The sequence below is a fragment of the Cloeon dipterum genome, chromosome 4, assembly GCF_949628265.1.
Source record: "Cloeon dipterum chromosome 4, ieCloDipt1.1, whole genome shotgun sequence".
Taxonomy (NCBI): Eukaryota; Metazoa; Arthropoda; class Insecta; order Ephemeroptera; family Baetidae; genus Cloeon; species Cloeon dipterum.
In genome coordinates, this window is record NC_088789.1 from 6,057,564 (window position 1) to 6,077,363 (window position 19,800).

Below are 19,800 nucleotides of genomic sequence, written 5' to 3' on the forward strand. Positions count from 1 at the left end.
TGTTCTTTAGTTAATTTGTGATAGCAAATAAAGGCCCTGCAGGTTGCATACATTTAGTTGTTTCAAGCAATCATTTAATCTTGAATCCTCTGAACTCAAAAGTTTTGAATTTGTAGACAACTTCGTAAACTTACAAAATTTTAATTAATTTTCTAATGTGGAATGTAAAAATAAAGCAAAACGAGAAGATATAAAGTTTTACAAAGAAAGATTCTAGTCTTGAAAAGCTAAAATGTTTTAGTAAAAATATCTAGCATCTAAATAACCAGGAGAGAAAATCCCCTATTTTGAAATTAAATTTATCTTATACAAAATAGAGGAAATTAGTTCATTTGACTATTTTATTCAAAATATATGTCTCGTCTATTAAGGAACAGCTAGCTGCGCATAAAATACGAACAAGTGTCAAATATTTAGCAATGAACTGGTAAAAAACGCCAAAAAATGTGTTTTCCCACCAGCATTGAGGTCGTTATTTTTCCCTTGACCACCACTGACTGCGAGTTCTTTTTAGAGTCGGCACGGAATATTTTATCGGACGTATAAAAGTGGCGATAAAATGGCGAGCAAGTGGAGAGACCGCTGGCTGCTGGTGAATTACATTAATTAATTTATTTGCTGAGTGCTTTGTTAATAAGGTCCGCTCTCGAGCAGTCACATATGCTATCGGCTCGGTCGTCGGCGGCCATGTTTGGCCTGCCAGTTTGTGTGTGCATGTGAGTGTGCTGTTTGTGTCCGTCCGTCCGAGGCTCTTCTTCTGATTGTGATGGGGGACAGCGCTCGCTCACTCGTTCGCAGAGTGACATTGCGGCCCGAGCAGACCACTTGGGGGCACGGCGCACAGCCAACTTTAATTTCCTCTTTCTGGTTTATTCTGTCGACATGGAGTATCTCGTGTTGAGCAAACCTCTCATGCACTCACTAACTGACACAGCGCGCAGTGAAATAATAAAAAAGCGAGGGACACAGCCGGCTGCTGCTCCGAAGGGCAATTTGACTTGTGTCTGTCTGTGAGAGCTGGGGACGCGACAATTTTGAATAATGACCACCCGGCGGCCAGACGAGCGAACAATGTGACCACCCCAAGATGGACTCCGGCACTCTTTATTACCAGCAGGCAAAATTCCGTCCAGTATTGCATTTTTGTAGGGAGCAAATATGCTGCACATCATGTTGCATATATAGCTCTCCTTAGTTGCGCTGGACATGACGTGAGAGTTTTCTCCTCTCAATTTTAACCATTTTAAATATATGAAGCTAAATATTTTGGTAATATTTTTTTCCGGCACAAAAAAAAAATTAATTCATAATAAATTCTAACTAATGGCCGAGGAAGCACTCGTAGTAAAACCTGATATCTCTAAAAGCCGATGGCCTAGATAACTACACGCATGTTTCTCTGGCTCTTAACCGATTTCGAGCTAGACATTCGCAAAATTAACCGGGGTTAACTCTTTCTGTCCGTTGAGGTTTTATGAGGTTTCATTCGCACGAGATCGAATTACCAGCGCGCACCGCATTATCCTCTCTCTCCACTCTGTGCTGTCAAGTGCTGACCGATCTCAAATATTCGAGTATCAATGCTCGCACAGCCTTTAACGTATTCAAAATCAATAAAAAGGAAATTTTGGAGAAAAAATTTTTCATATTATTTGTGTTGAATGTCATCAAAACACAAATTAACTAGATTCAAAAAAATTCATACTGAGGTTGAATTAAATTTCTTTGCAGTATAGCGTCTGCAAAGTGACTGCGTGATTGCGTGCCAAGAAGCTGTCGAGAACAATTACACGTACTCCACGTGTACTAACAGAAAGTACGTTCTAATTAACTACCAGGAGGTACAATATGCGCTCGACGAGCAAAAACTCGAGGGTAAACTAGTTTTTGAGGCTTTTTTTGCTGACATGCATGCAGTAAACACGCACAATATTTCCGCCCACCATATATATGTTCACTTTTCGATAAAATTCATCAAGCAGCCAGCAGATATAATATCGGGTATCGCGGCGGCAACATGGCCGCTACAGCTGTCGAACATGCCTGGTGAAATGAGTAAGAGGCCTGCTCTTTCCACCAAAAACACACACCTATAGCAGAGCGTTTGCAGGCCCAATTTGCTGCGCGCATTGCGCGAAAATATCCATTAAAAGGCAGCCCGGTGTCAAATTCGGCGCCCGGCCTTGTTCTGTCGCTTCACCCAAAACCTGAGACCCTTCTGCGGCTGCACGTCAAAATATTTTCACTTGGCCAGGCTGCACTTCTTAATCTGCAACCTGACGCACTAACAAAGCGGCTGGCCAAAATGATTTTATAGCGATCTAAATTAGCTTGGTACGATACGAATCAAATAAACAGCAAAGTTTGAAAGGCATCATCAAAATTTCGAGCCATGTGTATGAGATACCCAGATGTTTACAAACTGTAAATAGTTTGTAATTGAAAATTTATGAAATTTCCTTGCATTTTCGACAGCAACTGACATCGCTCCATAAAATGGTTTCACTCAATCCGAATGGTGTAAAACAAAATATGCAAATATGTTGATCACCGTTTGATAAACCTACTGGGACCGGTCAAACAAAAACATAAGCTTCGAATTCGTGTAAAAATTAGAACGCATGAACTCGCAGATCTCGAGATTTGTTTTTGAAATTAAAACTATTTGAGACGAACATTACCGGAATTTACTTTGCACATTTATCTCAGACTTGTGATCTTTCGCAATTAATGCACCCTTTCGACTTTCCCCTTTGTTTCCTTCCCACTGCGCCGGTGATCAAAACACCTTTCCCAATTAAAGCGACTAAAATGCAAATCGAGCCAAATTGCACGTACATTTGCATGAATTAGAGCGAGCTGGCGCCCACTTTATTTTAACGCGTGTTTACACGGTGACTTTTCTGCCTGGCATTATCGCCGTCGAAACAGAAGCGCTCGGCAATATTAAGGCCGCGCCGCGCTGCTGCTGCTGCAGCTTTTTGATGTGATTGACGCGCGCCGGGAGAGCCGAGCGCCGAGCGAGCACTCTCGTTGGCTCATTTTGATGCTGCCGGTGCCACTGTTATTGTAACTCGAATGTTGGCACAGGTTTAATTAAGTCTGGAATAGAGAGTCAATATTTACACTCGCTGGGGTTGATATTGCATCATCAGGCAGCTCTCTTTCATGGCTTTATACACACTCAAAGGGCGGGCGGGAGGCGCCGGCATAATGTGGTGTATAATATTAAGCGCGCCGGCTCGAGCACGCTTAAACTCCGCCACCGACTTCTCTCTGCTTATTAAAAGCATCACACAAATGTATTACACACACAGCTCATGCAACGCGCAACTAGCTTTTTCACAAATTGCAAGGACCATATTCAGAAATTAATGCAATGTTTCATTCATTTCCTGATCCTGACTAAAATCAGTATTATAAAGATTCAATTTGCTCTTTCCTCCACCCTTCTGTGAGTGAATTTACATATATACTTAAGCAACATAAGCACAATTCAAGTAAGCTTGATAGCGCGTAATTCAGGAGAAGCATGAGATAACTTTTGCATCTTTTTTAATTTTTTTTCTTTGCATGTATGTAGCATTTTGAACCAATATAATACGAGTCTATTAGAGATAATTAACGATTTCAGCAATTCCGTCATTTATTAAATTTTTCATCGGTAAATATTTAAACATTCAAAACAAACAAGCATTTTATTGACATGGAAAACATCTCTTTAGGAGGGGATTAGAGATAGATTTTTCTTCCCGCATGAACAAAATTAAACATTCACTGTGTACCTAGCAGTGTTAAAGTTCAAATCAACTAAATATTTGGAAGTTTCCAGGAGGAACCACCATTCTTCACTGAGCTTCTCCCGCGAACGCACGCTCTCTAATATCTCTGCTGGACAAGCTGCTGTACAGGATGATATACTCAGGAATTATGTGTTGGCTTCTCAGCCTGTTAGTCATCAACGCCGTAGTATGTGAAAGTATAAACTATTTTTTATGCTTAGAGGCTTTTGAAATTAATCCAAATTTTACAGTACACACCACAGAGCAACAAGAAAACGAGCCTGGAGAGGGTTTACCAAACATTATGGTTAATCAAAGTGAAGGCAACGAGAAAAGCAAAAATAATCCAGTTATTATTGCGAATCAGTCAAAAACTGCCTCTGCCAATAACCTAATCGATTCGCAGCAATGTCAAGACGTGAAAAATATTTTTGGGAAGATATTAGAACAAGTTAAGAACCTGACGCAAGACTCCAATGAGCTCAAGCAGTCCATGGACAGATTTACAAAGACGATCAACATATTAGAACAAGTTAAGAATCTGACACAAGACTTTAATGAGTTCGAGCAGCTCCTGGAAACATTTATGAAGACGATCAACTACACAGTAGATATCAGAACTTCGACATTGATTAGCAGCATTGCTGCACTCATCAGTTCGCCAATTGAAAGCCAACTTGCCTCTGCCACCGAACAGCTCAGCGAAATGTTCACCGAACTAAAAATGGACTGCGACGAATCTATCAAGGTCAGGCTGGCCATTGAGAGCTACAAACAAACTATTGAAAACCATTTCAAGAGCATGGAGGATATGTTCCAAAATGACGACAGGCTCACCAAACACGACTTGCGCATCGAACTTGACCCTTTAAACGACACCATTGTGAAAATTCGTGACTTAATCGTTACTATTCGATCAGAAGCGAGTGAAGTCCGCCAATTTTGTGAAACCTTGAAGACTGACGGGGATGCAGAGGACATCAAGGACATAAAACAAAACATCAAAACCATTTTGGCCATCGGAATGGCTAGTTCTACTGTGTTGACCGAGATAACGGAAAAAGTTGGGAGTTTGCAGTTCCAATCGAGGGTATTGTTCTTGGTATTGGTGCTGGGGCTCCTGATCCAATTTGTCACCGCACTCGTCATTGTGACGTGTTGGTGGAACATGAGCAACAATGCCTCTTATTCTCCTGTGAATCAAGCAATACCAATGAGAAGTCTCAGCCGACGGTCAAATATAGGCAAGTAAAAAACTCTTTTCGCTGTGTAAGAATAATATTTTTTTAAATGACTTTTATTGGTTTGCAGCTACGAGTAACGTGGAGTGATTAGGATGGGCTTGATTATGATTTAATCATTGTGCACTTTTTGATTTGTATAAGAGAGAAATTAAATAAAGTGATGTTTTATGTTTCTGGTTAGCAATTGGAAATATTTTTATTGAAAAATATGTTGCTGAAAGTCCCTAGAGATGATTGGTCGATGATCAGCAAAAGATAATTGCTTATATAGAGTGACTTCAGTAATAATTGAAAAGATTATATAGTATTATAATTTAAAGATATAGAATTGTTAATATTTGAGAATGTCTCTTGAATGAATTTTGCTGCGAAAAGCATTAACTTTATCATTTCTAAGGTTTTTTTCTTTGCATGAATTTGACTCTTGGACCAATATAATATTAGTTTAGTGATAGTATACGATTTCAGCAATAATTTCATTGTTTATTAAGTTTTTCCTCTGTAAACATTTAAGCATTGATTCAAAACAAACAAGAATTTTACTGACGTGGAAAACATCTCTTTAGGAGGGGATTAGAGATAGATTTTTCTTCACGCATGAACAAAATTAAACATTCACTGTGTACCTAGCAGTGTTAAAGTTCAAATCGACTAAATCTTTGGAAGTTTCCAGGAGGAACCACCATTCTTCACTGAGCTTCTCCCGCGAACGCACGCTCTCTAATATCTCTGCTGGACAAGCTGCTGTACAGGATGATATACTCAGGAATTATGTGTTGGCTTCTCAGCCTGTTAGTCATCAACGCCGTAGTATGTCAAAGTATAAACTATTTTTTATGCTTAGAGGCTTTTGAAATTAATCCAAATTTTACAGTACACACCACAGAGCAACAAGAAAACGAGCCTGGAGAGGGTTTACCAAACATTATGGTTAATCAAAGTGAAGGCAACGAGAAAAGCAAAAATAATCCAGTTATTATTGCGAATCAGTCAAAAACTGCCTCTGCCAATAACCTAATCGATTAGCAGCAATGTCAAGACGTGAAAAATATTTTTGGGAAGATATTAGAACAAGTTAAGAACCTGACGCAAGACTCCAATGAGCTCAAGCAGTCCATAGACAGATTTACAAAGACGATCTACATATTAGAACAAGTTAAGAATCTGACACAAGACTTTAATGAGTTCAAGCAGCTCCTGGAAACATTTATGAAGACGATCAACTACACAGTAGATATCAGAAATTCGACATTGATTGACGGCATTGCTGCACTCATCAGTTCGCCAATAGAAAGCCAACTTGCCTCTGCCACCGAACAGCTCAGCGAAATGTTCACCGAACTAAAAATGGACTGCGACGAATCTATCAAGGTCAGGCTGGCCATTGAGAGCTACAAACAAACCATTGAAACCCATTTCAAGAACATGGAGGATATGTTCCAAAATGACGACAGGCTCACCAAACACGACTTGCGTATCGAACTTGACTCTTTAAACGACACCATTGTGAAAATTCGTGACTTAATCGTTACTATTCGATCAGAAGCGAGTGAAGCCCTCCAATTTTGTGAAACCTTGAAGACTGACGGGGATGCAGAGGACATCAAGGACTTAAAACAAAATATCAAAACCATTTCGGCCAACGGAATGGCTAGTTCTACTGTGTTAACCGAGATAACGGAAAAAGTTGGGAGTTTGCAGTTCCAATTGAAGGTATTGTTCTTGGTATTGGTGCTGGTGCTCCTGATCCAATTTGTCACCGTACTCGTCATTGTGACGTGTTGGTGGAAGATGAGCAACAAAATGTCTCTAATGCTACTGTGAATCAAACAAGACCAATGAGAAGTCTCAGACAACTGTCAAATATAGGCAAGGATAAAACTCTTTTCGCTCTATAAGAATATTTTTTAATGTGAGTTTTATTAGTTCGCAGTTGACGAGTAACGAGGAGTAGTAAGGATGGGCTTGATTATGATTTATGCATTTTGCACTTTAGAAAATAACGAAAACTTTGAAATTTGATTTGTAAGGGAGAAATTAAATAAAGTGATGTTTGTGGTTAGCAATTGAAAATATTTTTTTATTGAAAGATATGTTGCTCAAAGTCCCAAGAGATAATTAGACTATGATCAGCAAAAGAAGAGAACTGCTTATATAGAATGACTTCAGTTATAATTGAAAAGATCAACATAGTATTGTAATTAAAAGAAATAGAATTGTTATTATTAGAAAAGGTCTCTTGAATGAATTCAGCTGCGTTCAAATTAATTAATTTTTGTGAATGAAAAATAAGGCATCTCTTTTTGTAATAATGTCTCGTGGTGAGTAAAAAATTGATATGATATGCATAATTTAAAAGGAATGTGCCAGAACGCCCTAGGAGTAAGAGGCGTCCGAAAAAAAATTGTAAGCATTTTGACGCCACACCAAAAAATTCAAATTTTATTCCTGGTGTTGCGCGGCATCCCGGAATCTCGAATCGAGATCTGGCTTCCCACCGAGCGCGAGCGCCTTTAGAAAATTAAACTAAACACAAGTGCCATTAGTCGCATGACGAGGATTAATACTGTTGGCACGGTTGACATTGTGTTCGCTACTGTTAGGGCCCGTCTTCTCCGCAGGGGGCTCACACATTCCTGGCCTCACCCTCGCGTCAGGTTCGTCTTCAGATCCGAACCTGAGCCAAAAACGCACATTTTCCTTACAAAAAATGTATTATGAGCAGCAGATCACACCGGCAGAATTGTTCCCCGATAGTGCATCACAATTATTGAGCTGAGACTTGCACTCGGTCGATGAGTTTCGCGTTTCGAATTTGGGCGACCGCCACCAGCAGGAACCGTGGTTAATTCAGTAGCCGTCCAAGTCGGCAGAACCACACAGCGCGACATACAGAACGAATAAATAACCAGAGAAATAATGTACACAAGCGGAATGAAAAAGCTCGTTTTGTTTACGCCACTTTTCATCGTGGCTGCAGGATTATAGTCAGTCCAAAATCTGTAACCCCGTCAAACTCACTAAAATTGTGGCAGTAATACAATTGTTAGATTTGCTTTGCACCAAAATCAGATTTTTTTATTTAAATTAGGAATAAATTAAGACCAATCTAAATTTTCAACGAATACTAAGGCGAAGTAAAGGGAAACATTATTTTTCAAACTAGTGGTAGTATGTATATGAATCAGGGCTCAATCTTTTCAAGTAATTTAGATCAACCATGATTTCATAAAAATTTTATTTTTAGTTATACCCGTTTTACCATAAACAAATAATCTTAAGGTAGCGTATGTACCTAAATCCTAATTTTGAAGACGAATATCTTAACAATTAATATATTTAAGATTTTGAAGTAGATGGCTCAAAAACTTTAGTCCTTGAGCAGCAAACGAAAATTAATTTTAAAAAAATCTGCTTTGAATATTTTCCCTAATCCCGTTGGACATTAGAGCAATGTGAACGCGGCCATTTATTAAATTACTTTCAGTAGCGGAGTCGGCGGAGTCTCATTTGCGAGATAAGCATCTATTTTCGCCGCTGCATTCACTGATATCATATTATTATAATTGATTGTGTTTTCTCGAGCAGTTTTATTCGTCGGTGGTCTCGCTCGTCTCTGGACATGACTTAACCAATAAATCACAGAGTATAGAGCAAAACTGCGCTGTGCCCATTGTGTTCCGACACTCTCTCACAGCTCATGCCCGCGCGCGCGTTCAATCTGCCGTGATTTAATATATATTGTGCTAAGAAAGCTCATTCAGATGATGTCACCAGATATACACTTTTTCATTAAGCCACCTCTCGGCGGCGGCCAGGGTGCAGCCGCTATTTCACCTTCTATCTTAATAGAGAGGCACTGAAAAAATAGTAATAAATTCAGACGTGCCAGCAGTGGAATCTCGATTCAAATGCAACCTCCTTTTGCTTTTAAATCATTCATCTAAAATAATTATGTGTTAAATACGATTATTTTGTCCTTGTGATTTGTGAAAAGAGGGAGAAAACAACACAGTTATAATTTGATCGTTCAATCAAATGCTTTAAACCGGCGATTACACTTTTAGGATTGGTTTTTAGAATTTAAATTTTTAGCATCTTAAATTAAAGGGAAATGAATTTTTCCTGGTTTTCCATTCGTGAAATTCCTACTTTCCATTTCCCATCATCCCAAAAACCACTGTGATAACATGCGGCTCTTCCCGAAACTAAAAACTCTTTCTTGAACTGTGACAACCATATATTTATATTTCCAGTTGCAGCTTTCCACCAGTCAACAAAAGCATCAAACGTATAAGTAGCAGAAGTCTGCGTCTCTTCTAAAATTTCTACTCATCGTTAGAGACACCAGAATCACAAAACAAATGAATATAATTAAACCCCTCATTTCTTCAATCATGAGATGGGGACTTTCCCAGAGAAAAAGAAACGACATTGTGAAGTAAATATCGAGTAACTTGAAGCAAAAATGGACTCCCGTATATTATATGAAAGTGATTGGCAATCAATAGCTCAGACTTGTTTGAAATAAACAAGTGACAAGTGCGCGAGTGAGTGAGAGAGAGAAGAAAGGCCGCCGACTTATATTCTTTTGCGTCTGGCCACCGCTTTTGCGATCGCACACGCACTTGGTATCAGCAAGTCAGGTGGGTTGTTTTGTTTAGAGGTGCGCGCGTGTAATTGGACACCGCAAACACACAAAGATATGCGAAGGCAGACGGAGGGATTTTTCGCCACTCTCGGATTCGACGGCTTTTTATTTTGATCTGGTCGCGCGTCGGCTTTTCTGCCCGCCGCGCCGACTGGCTTTTCGGTTTTCAGCGGTAAGTCGAGCTGACAGAATCACTTTGGAGACATCTCGCGGAGCCGGCAAAGGGCGCCGCACTCAATTATATCCCCGGCCTTATTAAGTGAAAATTAGAACGCATCGCTTGATTCATTTTTCGCTCTTTCCCCGCAGCAGCCTAAGCGTCGACGCCTATTGTGCCCCTGTTATTTTTTCAACTCAGCCGCCCTTTGAAGCACACAAAGGCCGCCTTTGACCCAACTCGCATTTTTGTTTTTATATTCGAGCACGCGGCGGTGACGGAATTGCTGTCGAAGATGAGTGCTACTAAAGGAGACCGCCGCCGCTAATCAGATTTCCATCAGCTCAGCAGTGATATTGATGTGGAAATTCTGAGTAGAGAGGCGATGTTAAACGCGCTGAAATAGGATAAATCTTCGAAATCGATCCGGAAAGGGTTGGCTGCACTTGAATACGAATTTTTAGAATGAAAAGGATTAGAGCGTATATTCCAACTTTGGAGTGCCGTGGACAAAATTATTTCAAATTATGTAAAAAACGTAAAAATAAAATAATCAGATTTTTTTAACTTTGAACGAATGCATTTTGAATAAATTTAACAGCAAACAAATAAGTATTCGATACAGCCATCTGATTGCGTTAGCCAAACGTGAAAGATGTTTGTTTTTATTTAATATGCACAAATATTAAATATATAATAAACAACTCCAGGCAGAATAATTGAGGATTTTGGCTATCGACTTAATTATTGAATAATTTATTTATTTGACTGTTAGCATGGTAATAAATAAAGTTTGGTGATGATCTTCTCGCTTGCATTCCATCTGATTGCAAACAACAAACACAAAAATACAAAAGAAAATAACACACATAATATGTATTGTGGCGCCTTCTCGCCACTACTTTCTTAATAACTAGTGTTGCATTTAACCTGTATCGCCAGGTGGCAGTATTAAGGTGTGCGACAAGCAGTGCACCCTTACTGCACCTTCTCCCCCACTGCACCTTAAGCCTCGCACCAAAGCAGTCGCAACACAATATTCTCTCTCAGGCTAGCATAGGATGAGATTTGGTGCGAGAAAATTCTATAAAACTATTTCTTATTAGACCCGCACTACGGGGTAAGTTGTAATAAATAATTGTTTATAATCGAATGTTATGTTTTATTGTTATAATCATTTATTGTATTTGTGATTTTTTATTATTATTTATTTAATTTCACTGTCTTGATTACTGATACCTCAACCACGAGACATGAATAAAAGACGAATAATTGCACTACTAAAAGACGCATTTCTGTCACGGCTCCACGTACCCACAGTATCAAAGATGCTTAACAAAAGAAAAATATCCATCCGCAGAGTAAAAAAAAGTTTTCTCGTGATTTTTAATTTATAATTCGCATTTTCAATAAATTTGTTAGTCTTAATTCTCCTATCAAATTTAATTGTGATGAGTAGGAAAAGAAAAGCAGTAAAATTAATCCGGCTCTTCTTCCCCTTGAGCATATAGGACGCCCTGAAGAAAGCTTTTTGGCACAGCAATTATCCCTGAGTTGCTCTTGGGCTCAAACGAAATATGCTTTAGTACGATTTTTCTTTTCTTTAAAGCTACATACATATGAAATAGAAATACTATTGTATTCTTTTTTAAAAATGAACAAGAAACAAACTTAGCTGATGACCTAATTTTGATTAGATCATTCTCAGAGAATAAACGCTGAACTCTGGTGAACTCCTTATACTTGTGCTCGTTTGCGTGCGCAGCACGCGTTCTTTCTCTGGTTTGCCAGCAGCCAGTACGAGCACACACGGTTTGAATGATCTGAAAAATTCTTCGCCACGAGTTCTCTTTCTCTCCATATTAAAAATAAGTCTGCTCCGCGCTCGCTTTTCTGAATAATGGCATTTCATATTAGGTCTCTCGCGTCGACGGCGCTGGTGCTGCTGCTTGCGATGCGGACCAAGGATGCTGTGTGTGTTCCAGTAGCAGCAGCAGCAGCGATCATGACAATGACATATACGAGATGAGATTTTCATATAATATCCGCCGAGCGCGCCGAGAGGAGCTAGTAGCTCTTCCCGGCCCAATATTGTTTGAATGTTTTATGACAGCGTTTGAAACGCAAAATTGCGCCACATCGCCAGCAAACGACATTTACCATTGGCTTTTTTCTACCCTGAGAAACGATTCTGCCATTTAGACTCAATAACAGGGTTGCATAGATGATTTTTTTCTTGGCTTCAAGTCACTATAAAAATTTCAAATATTCCTGTTATAATCATATTTTTATTATTCTGGGACCCTTTTTTAAAGAGGTTTTTAAAAAATATATTAATCGTTTTGACAAGTAGCATCGGTCTTAGATTTCTTGACATTTCTGCTTTTTTCAATTCAAATTTTAAAATATGAGTGCTGTCTCGGGCGCGCTAAGCGTCGCGTCGTCTATGTTGATCGTCGACGCTGCTGTGTTCGTCCCCAGAACAGCCAGCTTGATACGACCATCGGGCGAGCACAAATATTTTGAATTTCGTTATAATGTCATACAATGTGGCCGCCTGAGTTTCGGACTCGTATGGAACTGCTTAAGTTCACTATCCCAGGTGCCAATTCACCGCGACATACCGAAAAATAACATTAAATTCACCGAAATTGGCAATCTCGAGACGGGCACACGTTATATATAGTTGTTACACAAGTTACAGTTGTTCCTGCACGTCATCCTTTATTTAGGCGAGCTCCCCTCCGTTGTTCCGCGACTGGGCAGCACTCCATCGACGATATTGTTTAACACACACGATTAGAATAGAATATTTATATATACTTTTATACACATAATTTTCAAATACCAATGAAATTGCTTAAAGTCATAAATAAGACTGTTAATTTTAGACGATCTATATATTTCCTGAGCTTCCCGTCGTTTGCAAAACCATTTGAACCATATACTTTAAATCGTCTTGATCTGGCCAAAAACCATTTAAAGGCGACTGGAAGTGACTATGAACCCATCGGATATCTAAAAGAATTGAAATGTGAGCAGTTTTTTAAATTCCTGACTGCTCGAATCCGAGACTGCGATGAAAATGTAGGAATAAATATTGAATGTATTATTTTTTACTAATGTGAAGGCTTAAGTCGGTTCAATAAATCATCTCATCTTACAGAGTTTAGAACAATTTTTATTTTTAATGCAATCCTCATTGACTTAAATGTTCCTATACACCTATTATGTAAACGTGAAGACCCTAAAACTAGCGTAGGAAATATTTTTTAAATGAAAAACAATAATTTTAGCAAAATACGTACAAAAAATCGGTAAATAACCATCTAGAGCGACAAAAATTGAAAGCGCTTTAGAGCAAAGAAAAGCAAGAGCACGGAAAGCAAGGAAATTGGGTAAAAAAGTAAGCACTGCACGCAACTTTTGAAAAAATGCGGCAAGAGCAAGAAAAATCTAAAAGCGCTTTAGAGAAAGAAAAATTAAGAGCGTGAAAAGCAAGGAAATTGGGTGGAAAAGCAAGCAAGCTTGCTGGTTTTTTTGGAAACAAGCAGCTCTAGGCTTGAAAAAGCGACCTACGCTCGCTTTTCTATGCTTCCGATTTTTTGCTGGGATAGCACCGGACCGTCTAGATTGCTCCAAGTTACTGTCTAAAATATATTCAACACAATTTGGCTAAAAAAATCCGTCTTAAACTAACACTCTGAGTCATACTATCTTGGGAGGTATTTTTCTTTTGTGGAATGCAGAGTTTTATTAACTCTAAAGATTTATATTTTTCTTAGGTTCTTGAAAACTCCTGCTAAACGTTATAGTGACATATTTGTACTGGACGAAAATATATCTTCTCGCGAGTATAGAGAGATAACATTTCCGGGCGTTGCTCTTATCGGGAGGTCGATGGGACAAGGACAAGACGATATGTAAGGAAAAATTGTCATTTAAGGGGAATTTTTAAAGCTGCCAAATGTTTTTAAGCTGCCATGCAGCAAAAAAACAAGATTAAGAGATGGTGGAGACGAGCACAAAGCAATGATTTATCGAATCCAGCTGTAGCTCTCAGAGATGTAGCAACGTAGCCACCCGCTGACATTGTTGCATAGAACTATGAAAATCTTAACTGGTGGTCCTCATTGAGGCCGGAAACAAGTTGTTCACGAACTGTGTAGCTTTATTCCTTCCAGCGGTGATTCTCAATCGGACAAAAATCGCCGATTGTTGACACGTAGCACCATATTCGCTTTGGTCTGCGGGGTGCCGCGGGTTAAACTTTGAGCAGCTGCTTAGCTGCAGGCTTGGCAGGGGTAGGGTGGGGTGGCTAATGTGGCAGGTAAAAATATTGTTCCCGACGTCTAAATATTGCCTTTGTAGCATGCCAGGCGATTTATGACTCTACTCCTCATCTTGCAGCATTAATAACACACACATTTTATTTGCACGTGTGCGGGAATTCCACACGCGGAGAAATATTTTTCCCGCTCCTGGACTGAAATTCTTCCAATGGGCGATCACAATGCGGTGTGGTGCATTTGTGCTCTGCCCTTCATTCCAGCGGTGATCTGGAAGAAAGAGAACGCAATTCTATTTGGGGAGAAACGATGATGATGCTGCACAAAGCTTTTTTTACATTTATATAGGCAACCTGTCACTGCCATAATTGAGTTTGGACTTTGGACAGAGCTGCAAAGAATCACTTTGTTAAGGCATTGAATAGTCCCGGCTCTTTGAATCCCTGTTTATTTTTCCTAAATCCCTTTTGGTTTCATTCTTTGTAGTTTTCGACGAGATCCCTGACACTCCTCTCAGCCACCTAATTAGCGAATCTCCTGATTTGACCTGTTTTTTTCTGCCAGACAGTTGTTTTGCATCCAAACATAGAAAAAACAGGCTAAATCAGGAGGTTCGCTAATTAGGTGGCTGAGAGGAGTGCTAGGGAGCTCGTCGAAAACTGCATAGAATGAAACCAAAGAGATTTAGGAAAAATAAACAGGGATTCAAAGATACAGCTCACCAGGGACCTTGTCCACTCAGCTAGACAGTTGGTTTTGCATCCAAACTCATAAAAAAATCAGGCCAAATGAGGAGATTTACAAAATACATCCTGAAAGAAGTGGCAGGGAGTTCGTCAAAAATAGATCTAAATATATTCAAAGATATTTAGCCAAACACAACTAGCATACACAGAGTAACACTCACCTGAATCTGATGGCCAGTCACCAGAGAGTTTATGCTGGCCACGCAGATTCTAGGCAAATAAGGTCATTTCCCATGCAATGCCAAAGAGGCACAGGAATTGTGACAGCGACATACTGGCACGGCGTTTGCCGAAAGAGTGGGCTGCAAAGTTTTCAAAAAGATTTGGTAAAATGGAACAAGCTTCCAGAGAGATAAACACACCAAAGTTTTATTATTTGACATTGAAAAAAGTGCAAAGTTTCCATGACCTTTAAGGTTGAGGCATTTTTATAGTGGGTTCATTTCTTTAGATTGTGAGATTTCCTGATTGTGAGATTGTCAACGTAATATAATCGGCCAGCCGAGATCAAAACTGATGTACATGTCCATTTCTGATCCAGACAACCACCACACTTCGAGTACACTTACTTCCCAGATCCATTTCAACCCTCAAGAGGGACGAGGACCAGGAAGGCAGTGCCCTCTAATTCAGCGTGGTACCTCCGCATGCCTGATCGTCAATTTCAACGCACCCGTAAGTCAAATTTTTCATACTTTTGACTTTAAATTAACAATTTAATTTGAAATTAACAATTTAATTGCTTAAAAAATATGTTTACTTTTGTCAAAGTTTATAGAACTGAATCAAATTGTGTTTTTTTTTATTTTAAGGCTAAGACTGGCAATATGTGATAAGCAGCCCGTCATCGAAATTGACGCTGTCCGGCTCCCTTCTCAACCACTCGTGACTAAAGAAGCTATAATGTCCGGGTTTTTTAGTTTTAATTCAAAATTATAGGTAGGGTAACCAAATTGTCTAAATCAGAGCAAAGTATCAGATGTTTTTAAACAATATAATTATTTTAGGAAAGTTTTTATTTTTAAAAGTTTGTAGGGTAAAATCTAAATTTTTACCTTTAGTATATTGTATTAAGAGGCTTAAAAATATTCAATGTTCAAAAAAATTTGTTTTGTATGAAATTCCAGATATTTGAAAATTAAACCAACTTTGAATGAAAATAAAAAATGCTGCTTCCTTCATTCCGTCCCGAACTGCCACACGTCACCCTAGAAAGCATCGTATGAGGTACATTCACAGGCTGGCGGTCATGGTTCAGCAGGTGGCATCCACCGGCGACCACGGTGGAGGCGGCCACTACCAACGGCCGCGGTCTAAGCAGCCACAGTGGAGGCAGCCACCACCAGCGCGGCCGCAGGCCAGGCGGCCACTACTAGCGGCTGCGGGCAAGGCAATTAATAGAGCTAACATGCCTCAATAGATAAGAGTTGCTAAAATAAATCATTTTAACCGCGAGGCTAATGAGAACAAAGCTGGTGTTCCAGCTTCATTTCTCCACTTGGGCGTGTGTGCGTTGTTTCCGCCTTTTTGCGTACTCTATTTTTGTGTTGCATGCATCCGCCGCGGGTCATAATTGATGGATGGTCCTCGAGGGAAGCTGTAAAAACAGGTGTAAAACAATCTGCGCGCAGCACATTCGGAAAAAAAACACAGCAGAGGCCCAAAACACCCAGAAACGCTTTCTCACGCCCCAGCGCGGGTGAAATATTTCGTTGGCTCGGTGGCGCGTCGGCGTTTTTCACTTACCGCGGTCAAAATCGCAAATGGGCATTTTCAGAATAATTATCGCGCGGCCGACACTTGCGCGCAGCAATTACCGCGGTGCGATTGGCGTCATTAGCCGCGAATTCCGCGCATAATACTCGACAAGGAATGCACTTAAGCTAGTAATAGCTGCGCGCGGTCCCTTTTCTAATTCCAGCACCAGCCGGCCGCTCTTCGAGAGACATGCAAATAAAAGTCATCAAACCCGGCCGAAAAGTAATAAATAAAGACTGCAGACGTAGCGGCCGGCTAAACGTCAATATTAAGTACAAAATTTCACGTTCAATAGGAACTTGTCGGCACGGTGATCTTGTTTGCCCGCAGTCTTTACTAAATTAATTGTATTAACTTGGAATTTTTTAGATTCCTTGAATATTTTGCTTTTTTCAATTCAAAATTTAAAATATGAGTGCTGTCTCGGGCGCGCTAAGCGTCGCGTCGTCTATGTTGATCGTCGACGCTGCTGTGTTCGTCCCCAGAACAGCCAGCTTGATACGACCATCGGGTGAGTAAAAATATTTTGAATTTCGTGGCGCACTCGTATGGAACTGCTTAAGTTCACTAACCCAGAAGGTGCCAATTCACCGCGACACGGTGATATTGTTTGCCCGCAATCTCTGCTAAATTAATTATTTTAACTTGGAATTTTTAAACTTCGATACGTCGTTTTCTTCTGACTAAAATCAAGAGATTGAAGAGGTGCAAAAATGAATGAGGAAACAAAATTATTGCATAATTTTTCTTCGTTTGGCCAACATTTCGAGACCTATATGTACAACAGAATTGTAAAATTGTCCTGAAACTCTTCAAACTAATAGACAAATTTTTGATCAAAAAATTATAAATAAATACGTATTTTATCTATATAGTTTGAACATTTATTATTGAAATTCCAATATTCAGCCGTTATTTGAAAAAGCAAAAAATGGATTGCCTATTGAACAAATTTTCACGGTATTACGTGCGATCGTTTCCCCCTGCTCTATAAAACTTGATTGATTGATGGGTGCCGCTTGTTATACTGCATTTGATATTTTTTTCAAGTGCCCTTCCCGCTCTTTTCGATGGAAAAATTGTCTCATCAGCCGCGTCACGACATGACACACACTGCTGCGTGCGCGCATCAATTTCACTCTCGTCGCGAGATAATTAATGCGTGCCCGCGCGCCGAATAAATTTCTCCGATGACAGACGTGTTCTAATTAAGCACAAAAAGGTTTTTAATGTTCTATGCAAAGCACTAATAATATTATTTCGTACAAAACGCCGCTATGATGGGAGTCCTCTCCGCGCGTCCGCGGGGCCGCGCGTCACCTATCAGTTACATTAGTAAAAAGCTCGTAAAACGCTGGCCATTTTATCGCTATCGTCCCCGACCAGGGCGCATTAGTTATTTCCTCCGAGTTTTACATTAAGCCAATCAATTTGCTTTTGAAACAGCAGCTTTTGCTGCTCAGCATTTCACAATACCGTCTGCTCCTGCTGCTGCTGGGCGACACATGTCCATTAAAGGAGCCTGCGCCTTTAAATTAACAAGCCAGTTGTTAAACTCGACGTTAAGCTGAAATATTTAGCCAACACAAGCGAAGAAGTAAAATAATGTTATTTGATAAGCTCTGCCTGAGAAACAAGACTCCAAGTTTAGTGGCTCATCTAAAAAATATTCATTAATTTTTTACAGTGGCTAATAAAAATGTTGCTTTTGTATAGAGGATGTCAAGCAACTTACGTAATTCCTGGTATTATTCGTTGATCTAGGTTTAAAAATCATTTATAATTAAGGATTAGATTTTCGTTTAAAAATAAACATGATGTCGGAAAAAATAAATAATTAGGAAATTATATTTTTTATTTAAAGAAACCACCAATTGTGTACAACAGACATAGACATGCATAAATATTACAGTACACTAGCAGTACACTTATGAGAGTAAATGGGATCTTCTTGCGTTCCAAAAAGTGGTAGAACTTCACATATTCATCGCAGTATACACATCTACAATCGAAACCGGCCTTACAATGATATTTCTTGTAAGTACAGTAAACATAATGATAATCGTGACAGGCGTGCCTGGTGAGAACATGTCTATTTAGAAAACAGGCATTTTTCCAGCCCAGATAGCCCATTGCAGGGGTGCCATAGAAATCCCCATCGACCTGGGAGAGCTAGAAAAGTCTATTATTAATAAAGCTATTGTAATCAGCAGTTCATGAAAGTGAGAATTTCTTAAGAAGATCATCAACAATAAAGTCAGTGTCAGCCAGCTCACATGCTAGTCTACATTTCAAAAATTTTGACAGTGCTAAGGCTTTTTGATAAAACGAGACTTTGCAGATTCTAACTTATTTAAGTCAAACTGTGCACAAAAACACTCAGGTCCTCTAGGCAGTCAGAGAGTAAAACAAGTTCATCGGCATAATACATCAACAGTTTAACATTTGGAGTAAAATTTAAGAGCTGGTTGATGTCACAGAGCGAGACCCGGCAGAGTATAAAACAGGCAGTCAACTTAATTTCGTGTTCCAAGAAACGCATTTGCAAGAACTGCATATCGCTTGACTCGTACATTCATGTCCCATGATGTACTGAAAAGTAGCGTTTTTTTTAGTCAAACGGGGCCTAGTTTCAGTAAAAAAGTCATCAAAATCCTCAGACACCTTTTGCCGGAACTAAGTACCTTTCCTGGAATTTCGAGGGATCTTTTCTCTTTTTTAGAATCAGAGGGAAATCAATGATGGGAGATATCCACTGTGGGCGGTGAGAGAATGAGTGTTGAATAAATATAACATTTCAAAGCTCTCTTTCCCTTGGCTGTATCAATTTCGTAAAAAAGTGTTTGCTCATCAGCAGCAGCCGTCACGGGGCACAAAGGCCCTGCCGAAATATGAGCGACCGAGAAGAGAGAGATTTTCCTTCTCACTCTCTCGCTCTCTCCACTCTTATTCAGTCCGTGAAGCACAAACCAACGGGCGAGACTTGGCTAGCTGGGAAAGAGGAAAAGCTCATCGCACACGCACATACACGGCGTTGCGAGTCGTGTTTACACAGGCAAGAAAAGGCTATTGGAAACTCATCTTTATATATTCTGTTTCACTCGCACTGTTTGCCCTGCGTGTGATTTATTAACCGTGGCGGATTACCGAAAGGGCCCTTTTTGTGCTCGCGC

At 39.7% G+C, this 19,800-nt stretch overlaps 1 protein-coding gene across 1 annotated transcript; it reads left to right on the forward strand.

The window, feature by feature from the left end:
• The first annotated feature begins 3,730 nt into the window (after window positions 1-3,730).
• Window positions 3,731-5,250, forward strand: LOC135944025 (uncharacterized). The gene is made up of 2 exons (XM_065490704.1): window positions 3,731-3,979; window positions 4,034-5,250. Exons 1-2 carry the CDS (start codon window positions 3,913-3,915, stop codon window positions 5,032-5,034), a joined length of 1,068 nt encoding a protein of 355 aa, XP_065346776.1. The 5' UTR covers window positions 3,731-3,912; the 3' UTR covers window positions 5,035-5,250.
• Window positions 5,251-19,800: the final 14,550 nt, after the last annotated feature.